Genomic DNA, 12,596 nt, shown 5'->3' with positions numbered 1-12,596 from the left:
GTACCTCCCAGATTGTCACATAGGTTTGTCAGCTCCCTTGTGATGGTAATAACGTTATGGCACTCATCAAGGAGGTCCTGGTATGTGTTTTGAGGGATCCCCATTGTACTTACACTTTTCCCTGCAAGCTGCATTTATCTTTGTGTGTTAAAAAAAAAAAAAAAAAAAAATCCCCTTGATTTAATGCAAGATGTATTGATATACATTTTTGAAGGATAACATGCCCCCTCCCCAATTCATACCCTATTCTTATTTCTAGTACATAGGCTGGGGATGTAGTGACAACATTAAAAAAAAATATAGACTTGGTCAGTGATGTTGCCACCACCCTGCTCCGTTGCTTCCAGGCCATGTAATGAATGGGGCCAATGATGTCACTGGTTAGGGAATTGATTGTGTCACTGTAGGAACTTCCAAGTTTAACCACTTGCTGACTGCCTTCCGCATATATACTGTGGCAAGGCGGCTCGGCTGCGCAAAACGACGTACCTGTACGTCGGTTTGTGCATGTGGTACTGCAGGAGCTCACCCAAGATTGAGGTGAAGAGGCAGAACGAGGATCTGCCTATGTAAACAAGGCGGATCCACGTTCTGACAAGGTAGGAGAGATCTGCTGTTCCTAGTGATCAGGAACAGTGATCTCTACTCCCAGTCAGTCCGTCCCCCTGACAGAAACCCCTTCCTAGGGAACACTTAACCCCTTGATCGCCCCCTAGTGTTAACCCCTTCCCTGCCAGTGCCATTTATACAGAGATCAGTGCGTTTTTATAGCACTGATCACTGTGTTAGTGTCACTGGTCACCAAAAAGTGTCACTTGGGGTCAGATTTGTCCGCCAAAATGTCGCAGTCCCGCTAAAAATTGCAGATCCCCACCATTACTGATAAAAACAAGTCCCTAAATCTTTCCCCTATTTTGAAGTTGCTATAACTTTGGCGCAAACAATCAATATACGCTTATTGCGAGGTTTTTTTTTGTGAGCAGCATTTTTTTTCTCGGCTTAGCTTTGGAATGCCATATCTGCACCTAGCTGTACTGCACACGCTGGGCTGGGCATATTCCAGAACTGTGTATTTTTAAAAATTAGCCACAGGGCGCTTTCGAGGTCCAGATCCATGGCAACTCCCCAGGTTTGACAGTGTCTGTGTAAAATCACTTGGTAAGGTCAGTTGGGCCATAGCACTATGGGCTACCTCATTATTTGCACTGCTGGGTGCTTTCCAAATGTTCTGCCGCCTCTGGTTTCACTACAGTAAGGGTTAACACTGAGGGACTAAGAGCAGACCTCATCTGCTGGGTGAAGTGTCACGCGTTATTTCCTGCCATTCCACGTAGCGGAAACCCTATCTTGCTGCTGACTTAAATCTCTTGTCCATTCCATTTGCCTGTCTCTGGCTGCCTGGCTCTCATCAGTACCATCTGCCTGGGTTTGGGGGTCACTAGGGCCTTGTCTTGCACCTTGAGAATAGCTGCATTGATGTTTGTAGAGAGGGGGCGTACAGCTATCTATGATGGAAAGTGTAATGGGGATTTGTGGGGGGGGGGAGGGGGTTGTGCATGCTTGGAGGGGGGCAAGGCAGAATTTGTGCAGAGAATGGTAATCTTGTAGGGGGTTGTGCTAGATGGGGAAATTTTGGGGGAAATTGTCCTAGGGGCATTGGAGACAGGAAGATTTGTTTGGGGGGGGGATTTGGGTTAATAGGAGCAATTGGGGGATTTGTATTGGCAGGGGGCATTTGGGGGGGGAGAAGATCAGAGCTAGGATTGAAATTTAAGAAGAGAATGTGTGCTGGGGTGTTTTTTTTTTTTTTTTTTTTTTTGAGGGTTAGGGAGATTTGTGCTGGGAGGAAGGGGAATATTTGTATTCTTTTGGAGGGAATTTTGGCTTGCACACAGATTTTGTTTTTTATGTATGACAGAATGTTTGTGTCAACTGATAATTTTCTCATATTTTTTGTGAAAATATTGTTTTTATATATTTGTCGGGTATTGATTTCCTAAGAGCGGCCCTGAAGGTAGTTGCAAAAAAATCCTGCTTTTTATGCCTCCTGCAATGTTGCCAGCATGCACATCTTCCTTTTAGGAGGGATTGTAGCCCATGTTGAAATATATGCCCCATAGTGTATGCAAAGTGTGACTGTAGTTCAGGTGAATAATCCATCATATGATGTTTACATTTTATTGCCTTACTATTCTAGGTTATGCTGGTAAAAAAAAATATTGGTCAGTTTAATGGCTTTGCATTTGATGCTGGAAGTGAACAGTACAAAAAAAAGGAAGATATGCTTAAAAAGTAAGTACAGCTTTTCCGTTTCAATACATTTTATTGAAAGAAAAGTTAATTTACAATTACAAAAGCTTAGGTAGCCTTCGGCCACATAAGAATATGCAGTACATCTTGGTATAGGGTACAAAACGGAACAGGTATAAATGCATCAAGGTGTCGCACATAGGAATATACTTGGCCCCAGTTACAATAGAAATAATGAACATTTCCTTCAAAAGGGGTCCCAAATTATCTTGATGCCAGGAAACTGGCGACCATTAAAGTAAAGTACCTCTATCGTGCCCTGAGTACTGTAATTGTTTGGGAACACACTTCTCATCTTGAAGACGGGGACGATATGTTCTGTAGAGATTGAATGAACACCTACACACAATGTGACTCTTAAAACACGCCTTCCCCCAAAGAGACTCCTTTAAATTGCCCCCAAAATAATGGCAGATCCATGAATTCTAGACCTTAATTTTTATTTATTTTTTCATCATGTAAGATAGTTCAATAATGCTTCAGAGAGGTTATTGGTGATGCTTACGCCCAAGTAGACCAGTTGGTAGGTCCTAGTCCAAAACCTTTTGATTCTAGGGAATTCCCACCTGATCTATTAAAATGCCTGCCCCTCCACAACCCCACAAACCGCAATCCAAGGCCTTCTGGACAAATTTGGCCAGTCTACACGGAATCTTATATCGCCTACAGACTTGGGCACTTATTCTTACTGGCTGCCCATGTGAAAGAGGTCTACAGCTTTAGTTTAGCCTAGCCAAGACAGAAACCAGCTGTGTATATTCAAAGTATCTCTTGGAAAGATGACTCTGGAAACCAATGTCCAACTCTTAGATGAAGGTTCCCATCAGTGTCTAGTACAGCTGTGTCAGCAATAAAAAAAAAAAAAAAGGGATCAATGGGTCTTACTATCAAACATAAAGGCAACTTGTCCCTTACTAGAATTTTTGAAGACTGCCATCAGTTAACCATTACTGAAGCGCTTGACTGCTGTGATCTCCCTCAGGGATTGGGATCAGCTGCAGGGAGGATTTTCCTTGGGTGAGGAGGAACGTGGAAACTTTGGTTGACTCACCCTGGCTGCAGGAGGTCTTGCTGCCTGATTGTCCATCCCAATGCCCAGGCGCGAAAAACATTTTTTGGCTTCCTCGGTTGTGAGTGAATAACGGGCTCCCTTGGTAATAAACGTTTGATGGGAGAGGCCTGGCGGTGTTCATTATGTCAGTGGAGAGACCTGCGTGAAAGCTTTCATTTCCCTGAATTTATGAATAGTTGATGCGGTTGGGTCAGAATAGTTGGTATGGGTTCCCCTGAAAATTAAGGGAGTCCTGTTTCAGGCTGCCTTTTAATAGGCACTACATAAGGCTTTCACACAGGCGTTGAAAATGGGCAGTTTGGTCCCGTTTTTTTGTTTTGTTTTTTTGTTTTTTTTGTTTTTGTTTTTATATTTTACGCTTCCTGAAAGCCTATTGAAGCCAAACAAAATTGTTACTATAGGGAGTGGATGAATGTGTTTACACTGCAGCTTTAGTGTTGCTTCGTGTTGAGTCAGGTGTTGACGCTTTGCAAAATGCCTCCATTCACTTCTATTGAAATGCACCTCAAATGCATTGTAAACGCGCCTGTCATTTACGGTGCGGTTGCGAAGTGTCAAAAATGCTGATTTATTTATTTTATTCCCCCCCCCCCCCCCCCCCCCCATCTTAAATTAAAAAAAAAAAAAAAACACAGCATTTGAGAAGTGTTGGCTGACACAACATGAACACCTCTACAACATATTCTAAATGCTCATTGATGCTGTAGGTGCGTTAATGCGCTTTTAGGCTGCTTTTAACGTTTAACGCAAGAGTGAAAAAGCCCCTCATGCTAAAGTAGTGGAGCTTCACCACTATGTCCCTTGGGGGACCTTCAGGCTGCCAACTGAGTTCCTGGTGTTCCCTAACCAGCTCCAAGCGCTCTATTGGAATCCCTGGTACAAGTTCCAGGCACAGGGAAGTTGCTCTGACCCTAAATGATTTCTGCAGGCCCCTGATTCTGGGATTGGATCTAATGCAATTTTTCAGCATCTTCCTACTTGTGACCTGTCTGTGGACAGTATCTAACTTAAGTTTATTGATCTTTTCATCGTGCCCATCTGATACCATTGTATCATCATTCTCCTCTCAAGGTGTGCTCTACTTGATCCCAGACCTTTTTATCTGCTGGGACGATCATGTCATGATCTGTTTGGAAGTAGTGTCCAATGCATTCTGCAGTGTAGACTGAAATTTTTCCAGCCTGAAGGGTGGACTCAACTGTACTCCTTCCACAGATGAAGAGTTTAGGCAATTTATCTGGAGAATGATCAGGATCGCACAGGATACTGTTGCAGGTCTCACTGCGTGCCCTGCTGGAGGGTGCTGTTTTGTGAGGCACACCGAATAAGGCTTCCTGGCTTGTCAGCTGGTGCGTCGTTTTGAACTTTAACCTGGCAGACCCATAGCCTTCAGGCGGGCTTTATATGCAGAGTAAGGAAGCAGGCTTAGCTTTGAAAATGCTCTTCTAAGACCCCTTTCACACTGGAGGCGGTTTTCAGGCTCTTTAGCGCTAAGAATAGCGCCTGAAAAGCCTCAGCTGCAATCCCAGTGTGAAAGCCCAAGTGCTTTCACACTGGGGCGCTGCACTGGCAGGGTGTCACAAAAAGTCCTGCAAGTAGCTTCTTTGCAGGGTTGAAATCAATGGGCAGCACCGCCGCCACAGCGGCGTTTTGCGGGCGGTTTTAACCCTTTTTCGTCCGCTAGCGGGGGTTAAGAGCACCCCGCTAGCGGTCGAATTTACCACTGACGCCCGGGTGCTGGTAGTGTGAACGTGCCCTTATAGCATTGTTGCCCAGTGGTGGAAGGGAGCTAGATCAAGTCATGACCATAACTTAGACCCGCACATGCCCAACCCTGCAAATAACTGCTTTTTCATCTGGTCTGTTCTGTGTATTTTTGCTCACCACCTCACTGATTTTCATAATCATGCTTTCTACTTCTAGGTTTAAAAAGAGCGATTTGAAAAATATTTGCGGAGTACTTGATCTGGAAAAGTCTGGTGCAAACGTTGAGTTAGTTTCTAGGATTATGACTTTCCTCTTGGAGCCTAAGTCTACAGGAAAGGTAATATAGATGCGTTGGTATATATAAAAAAAAAAAAAAATTTCTTAAAACATATGGTAAAATGCCACGTGGTTGGATTTTCCCTGTCATGATTGCCTTCATAAAGTTCTACCTTTTTTTTTTTTTTTTTTTTTTTTTTTTTTTTTTTTTTGAAGTGCCATTAAACCCAAAATCAAAAATGTAATATTACAGGTCTCAAATCCTTAGTGGTGGCTGTATTAGTTTTCTTTTAAGCTTTTTTTTTTTTTTTTTTTTTCCCCCTCTGTTTTTACCTGGTGATCTGGTCAGTAACGCACCTAATATTAATGTTCCCATTCTAGATAGATGAGCACAGTAGGCACCTTTTTTGGACAGCTGCAAAACTTTATAAGCAGTTGCACGGAAGAGGTTTGTGTTTTTTTTTTTTTTTTTTTTCCCTTTTGGGATAAAGGTTTTACATAAAGCTGACCGTTGTAAGCTCCCTGCCAGTGTTAAATGGTTTGTCTCATCCCTGTAACATACATTCTGCTGGAAAGTGTTTTGTTTTGGAAAAACGGACTTACTGGCCAATTCACCAGATAACAATTGAAGAGCCAAAAAAATAGATGAATGCAGCCATCGCATCTTGGAATTGGTAAGCTACAATATGTTTGTTTTGGGTTGAATACCATATACGCATTTTACATGTAGTTTTTAGGTGCACTCCCATAGACTATTAGGCCGTGTGTTTGTGTTTTTTTTTTTTTTTTTTTTTCATGAAAGTGCATCAAAGTCTTGCGTGCTAAAAGGTTTATTCAATAGCGCTGCACCCAAACCACAGCTCATCTGTATGAACCCGGGCTTTATGTGTAAGGTCCTTCGGGTGGCTTTGAGCTACAGGTAATACCCAGTTTTATGTTGTCTTGGGCCTTCGAACATTAATATTCTTGCCTGCCTTGTTTTGGATGTCCCAAAGGTTAGTTACTTCTTTCGTAGCACTTGGTTCCCTGGTCTATATCTCAATCCGGAAACAATCTGCATGGAATTTTCAGGGTCTCCCTGTGCTTTTGTTGGTTTTCTCAGGATTATCTGGTTTCTTCCCACATTTAATAACCGTGATGATGGGTTCATTGGCTCCTGTCCAAATCAGCCATGGCATAGGGGAGATCATACCCTTTTTTTAGATTGCAAACTCCTTGACAGGTACTGATGAGTGAAAGTACAGTATGTAAAGCTCTGTGTTAATTGTTGGTGCTATATAAATACCTGTAATAAATGGTAAAGAAATTGATTTTTGTAGTGAAATCTTTTTCATTTGAGTACAAATTTAGGTGTGCTGGTAGTAAGAAAGGGTTATCCTGGGTTGACCTAGAGTTTGTCCAGTTCTCCTGTAGGTGACAGTATAACTTGAATTGGGTTTCTGTGCCCCTCAATAGACCCCATGAAAGGGATTTTGCAATGAGTGCAAAAATACTGCAATATAGTATTTGATGTACACATGTATGAAAGCATAGTTGTAGTGTGAATTAACCATTTGTGTTCCTGAAATGGGTTTGATTGCATCTAAATTGTTTAGTGAAACACAACATATTGATCTATTGCACTGGAACTTTTTAGAGTCAATCCCAGACTGATGAAGCTTGGTTTGCGGTGGGGTGTTTTATTTTTTTGTTAATCTGAGACTACTTTGGCTCTGTTTGTGTATTTGCTGCTTAATAAATATCTAGAGGTGTGTGTTTTAGGGCCAGTGCACACCACATGCAGTCCAGTGTGTTTTTGTTTTTTGTTTTTTCTGCATCAGAAACGCATGGAAAGTAGGTTATATGGTTTTCAATGGCATAGTTCACTCCAGTGCTTGCAGTTCCAGTGTGTTCCAGTTCCAGAAAAAAAGTAGAACATGCTGCATTTTTACTGTACCGGAATGCTGTAATACGTATAAAAGCACAGGAACACACATGTCCTTAAGGTTAAGAAGAAAAAAGGGGGGAAGAAAATGCACTGGACTGTATCAAAAATGCGCATGCAAAAAAGCATCTGGAACGCATCCGGACTGCATTTCTATGCTGTGAGCTGCTCCTTTTAAAGTATCAAAACAAGCAGTAAATAAACCTGATATTCTGAATAATTGAAGAAAGTTCAGACATTAAAGGAGAAGTCCAGCCTGAGCTTTTTAGGCTGGGCTTCTCCTCTGGGTCACAGGAGTGCAATTCGTTTTGCACTCCTGTGACCCGTTTTCAGTGGAGAGCGGTCTGAAGTCCGCTCTCCGCTGACGTCACTGCCATCAGTCGAGGCATCGCGTCATCCCGACTTCCCAAGTCTGGATCCGACAGCTGCCTTAATTGATGGCAGTCTCGGCGTCTCAGCGAAACGCTGAGACACTCTCCCCGCCCTTCCACAGCTCATCGCTCCAATGAGCATGGAGAAGCAGACAAGGAGCGATGCTGACTGACGGTTATCGCTCTGCTTGAGGAGAACCGAGCCATCTGCGACGTTCGTGGCTCGGTTCTCAGTACAGAGACGCCGGGGGACAGCTGCAGCATCCGTGTGATGCTCCATCCACCTAGGTAAGTATGATTAGAAAAAAAAAAATCATGCTTCTCTTTTAACCAAGGAAGCAAAGGTTCTGGTTCATAGGTGATGCTATAGTTTACCAAACAAAAGTATGCTAGAAGGCAGTTATTTTTTTTTTTAATGGATAAAACTTACTTGTCTACTAGAAATTTTTTAATCTGTACAGAAATTGCTGCACAAGTGCATTGCACATTCTCTAACCGTTCTATTTGTAAAATAAGGAAAATGGTCAGGATAATATAAATGCGGCACACGTCTGCAGGAGTTATGAGTGGCATTCACTAGCCTAAAGCAAGAGTTCCTGTTAACTGGAAGAAGAGCAGAATAAGGTGTCAAGGAGCTCAGACCTGATGGAGAGCAGAGCCAGGGGCCATGATGTGCAAGTGCTTGCACATCATAGCAACTGCAGATGTGTCTACTTCGCACCAATGTTCTTTTAACACAAAGAACTCTTCTTTAAATAAGGCTTTTTGTCTGGCAGCTCTGGGAACGTAAGTGACCTAACTGGATATGAGATCTTTCTCTGGGAACGGACAACCATCAGTTTGTGGTTTTCCCTTTTCTTTATAGTACATCATGGGACACAGAGCCTTAAGTAATTACTTAATGGGTTATAGGCCACCTTCAGGTGATGGACACTGGTATACCCAATCCAGGAAGTTCACTCCCTATATAACCCCTCCTCTTTCCAGGAGCACATCAGTTTTTTTTCGCCAGTGTCTAAGGTGTTGGTCACGAGTGAAGACGTGCTCTAAGGAGCTCCAGGAGGGATCCATGCTAGATTTAAATAGCTTCCATAGACCAGATCCATCCAAAGTGCCATTAAGGCCAAAGTGGATGGTACCTGGGGCCTCGTATCCGAAGCACAAGATTTTGCCTGTAACGCCTCTTTGTAGGGCTGGACCCGGGACCCAGGGCTTGGGTCTTGCTACATTACCTAAAGCTTTCCTGGTGGGGTGCTTTTACAGGTATATGGGAGTGGAACCCCGATATCAAGGGACCCGATCCTTGAAGGTTTGCTAAACGCAGCCCGCCGTGATGGGTGAGGGTTGGATTGTTTAATTCAGCAAATCCTGTGGCGTGGATAAGGTAAGGGAAGAAACTTAGCAACCAAAAACTCCACCTATGTATTCTTCTCTTAGGGAAAAAAATGTTGTCATGCCTTAATTCTCCACTAGAGGGAGTCTACACTTACCATACCTTAATCTGTCTTCACTGTAAAGCTGTCAGTGTCTGTGTGGCTGCAGCGGCGCGTGCAGGGGGATTTATCTTGGGTAAAACAAATCTGCCAAATGTCCCCGCCCCCCCGGGTGCGGCGGTCTCGCTGTTACTGCTACTATTGATACTGGAGTTTGTTTGCCTGACCCGAAAGCCGCCGGGGCGGGTTTTTCTGAGAGGATGGGGCCTAAGCGCAGCGCCCTGAACCTCCACGAGGACGCATGGTAGGCAAAGACAATAAAACCACAGCTGGGACAGTCTCATCAACTGACGAGGAGGAAACAAGCAGTCTGCACACAGGGACACGTGAGGGTTGCAAGCTGGCATTCCTGATACAGGAAGGACACTTTTTTTTTTTTTTTTCCCCAGCACTAGGCTGAACTTTATAGCGGCTTTATTGTTATGACTATATTCGATTAACTGCAATTGTATAGTGCCCCTGTTTTTGTGCTTAGGACTATGCCTGCTAAAAAATACACCACAAGTACCAAAAAAGGTACTAAAGGTTTCATCCCCAGGCGCTAGGATCTCGAGTCGCACTTCCACGCTGTCATCTCGCCTGAATTGCCAATTATGGCAAGCCAGGGTGATCCATTGGAACAAATTGGTGCAATTGCTTCTCACATCTCAGCCCCTGTATACGTGACTGAAGATGTCCTTTCCTCCACCCTGCAGGGTCTGGAAGGAAGATTAGTGGCTTTAATCGCATCCTCCATTCTAGTGGATAGGAAGCGTACTAGATCCCCTTTTCCTCCATTTCAGACCCCTTGCAAGGGGAACAGTGGGCACAGGCTGTGGTATTACCCTCAGGCGATTAGGAGGACAAACAAACCGATGATTCCTCTGCGGAGGAAACCACGGTAAATGAACCTTTTTCAGCCTCGCAATCTGAGAAATTGATACAATCTCTTACAGAGCTGGTTCATTCCACTTTCATGCTACCCCTAACGGAGTCTCCTGAAAGCGCTGTTTCTTCCTTGGGTTCCTTAAAACCTTCTCAGCCTTTGCATGCATTTCCTGTCCATGCATTATTAGAACAGCTTATTTTTGCTGAATGGGATCACCCGGATAAGCATTTTCTCCCTCCTAAGAGATTTTCAGTTCTCTATCCCCTGGAGGAGAAATTCTCTAAAAAATGGAAAGTACCAGTAGTTGACACTGCGATTTCCAGTGTAAATAAAAGCCTAACTTGTCCTGTAGACATTGCACAAATGCTTAAGGATCCCACAGATAAAGTTGGAATCCCTTTTTAAAATCTACTTTTTCCATGGCAGGTGCCATTACTCAGCCTGCAGTCGCTGCAATAGGAGTCTGTCAATCCCTAAAGGACCAATTTAGACAGGCCCTTAAAGAGGTTCCTGCGCAACAACTCCGGGAATTGGCTGAACTACCAAAGGCATTATGCTTTGCCATAGATGCCATTTAAAGATCCTATTCACCAGGCGTCCCACCTTACGCTTATGCTTGTACATATGCGTAGAATCCTGTGGTTAAAAAATTGGTCAGCCAAAGCACCATGTAAAAACCACCTAACTGGGTTCCTTTTATCATGGGGAGCGGCTTTTTGGAGAAGATTTGGACAAATATATCCAAACAATTTCTAGGGGGAAAAGTACTCTTGCCAGTCAAAAGAAAGTATAAACGCCCTTCATTTTAAACGTGCTCTTTCCCCTGCGCCAGGGGCTTTCGCTTCTAGGCAGTGGCGACGGCCTCCGCCGTCAGACCCAGGCTCAAAAGAAGTCCTGGGGTCGGAAACCTGCAAAACAGAATCCTAAAGCCTCATCATGAAGAGGCAAACCCCCTCACCAAGGTGGGGGGAAGACTTCTGCAGTTTTCAGAAGTCTGGCAAGAGGAAATTCAGGACAGATGGGTCATCTCCATGGTAACGCTGGGGTACAAGCTGGAATTCTGGGACTTTCCAGTGTCTCGTTTCCTGAGGTCAAGCGTTCCCAAAGATCCAGAGAAAAGACAATCTCTGTTTCAGACACTAGACCGATTAATATCTCAAGGGGTGATCATACAGATCCCCACAAAAGATCAAGGTTTGGGGTTTTAGTCAATCTTTTTATGGTACCAAAACCAAATGGAGATGTCAGACCCATTCTAGATCTAAAAAATCTAAATCGGTTCCTGAAGATCCGCTCCTTTCGCATGGAGACTATCAGGGTCAGCAGTTTCTATCCTTCTAGGAGGAGAACTTCTGGCATCTATCGACATCAGGGATGCATATCTGCATGTTCCTATATTTCCCGCTCACCAAAGGTTTCTGCGGTTCGAGTTGGAACAGCAGCATTTCCAGTTTGTAGCCCTGCCCTTCGGGCTAGCCACGGTACCCCGGGTGTTCACAAAAGTGCTGGCCCCATCTCTAGCCATGTGTAGGGCACAGGACATAACAGTTCTAGCCTACCTAGACGATCAATTGCTAATGGACCGGTCGGTTTGTTTGGAGCAAAGCTTACACATTACAACCAGATACCTGGAAAGTTTGGGTTGGATTCTCAACCTAGAGAAGTCTTCCTTAATACCGCTAAAAAGGCTGGAGTACTTGGGTCTGATCAACACAGCCCAGTAAAAGGTGTTCATGCCTCAGGCAAAGATTCACTCCATAAGAGAGCTGGTGCGGATGGTCAGGTCAAAAGGCTATCCCTCCATTCGCCTTTGGATGAGGTTGCTAGGAACCATGGTGGCTTCATTCGAAGGAGTTCCCTATGCCCAGTTCCATTCAAGACGGTTGCAAAACAGTATCCTGTCTACTTGGAACAAAACAATTCAAGATTTAGACTTGCCAATGCGGCTGTCCCCAAGAGTGTAGCAAAGCCTCACTTGGTTACTAACCCAGAATCTGCTGAAAGGAAAATCCTTCTGACCAGTCATCTGGAAAGTGGTAATGACGGATGCCAGCCTTTCAGGCTGGGGAGCAGTACTAGAAAAGACAACTTCCAGGGACAGTGGTCAAGAACCGAAAGAACCTTGCCCATCAATATCCTAGAGATTCGGGCAGTGCGTCTGGCTCTGAATGCCTGGACTTTCAGGTTACGGGTTTGTCCTGTCAGGATCCAATCCGACAATGCCACAGCTGTGGCCTACATCAATCACCAAGGGGGCACCAAAAGTCTCAGCGCAGAGAGGTGAACCATATTCTAACTTGGGCACGAAACATTCCTTTCTGCTCAACGGCAGTCTTCATTCCAGGAGTAGAGAATTGGCAGGCGGACTACTTGAGTCGCCAGCAGTTATTCACAGGGGAATGGTCTCTTCACCCTGACGTATTTCGGGCTGTTTGCCAAAGATGGGGGACTCTGGATGTAGACCTTCTAGCGTCCAGGTTCAACATGAAGTTGGTCAACTTTGTGGCCAGAACAAGGGATCCACTCGCATGCGGAACAGATGCGTTGGTGACCCTGTGGGATCAGTTCTCATTGA

The 12,596-nt window shown here is 44.3% G+C and overlaps 1 protein-coding gene across 1 annotated transcript in view; it reads left to right on the top strand.

Moving 5' to 3' along the window:
* The window catches only part of DEK (DEK proto-oncogene), a 58,357-nt gene that overhangs the window by 30,276 nt on the left and 15,485 nt on the right, over positions 1 to 12,596 (top strand). Inside the window, exons 5-6 of the mRNA XM_073631135.1 lie at positions 2,198 to 2,292; positions 5,306 to 5,426. Coding sequence (XP_073487236.1) covers positions 2,198 to 2,292; positions 5,306 to 5,426 — 216 coding nt within the window. The remainder of the gene's footprint in view (positions 1 to 2,197; positions 2,293 to 5,305; positions 5,427 to 12,596) is intronic.

Source organism: Aquarana catesbeiana, linkage group LG05, assembly GCF_042186555.1.
Source record: "Aquarana catesbeiana isolate 2022-GZ linkage group LG05, ASM4218655v1, whole genome shotgun sequence".
Lineage (NCBI taxonomy): Eukaryota > Metazoa > Chordata > Amphibia > Anura > Ranidae > Aquarana > Aquarana catesbeiana.
The sequence above is the reverse complement of the archived record's forward strand: the minus strand, read 5'-3'. Positions and strand labels throughout refer to the sequence as shown.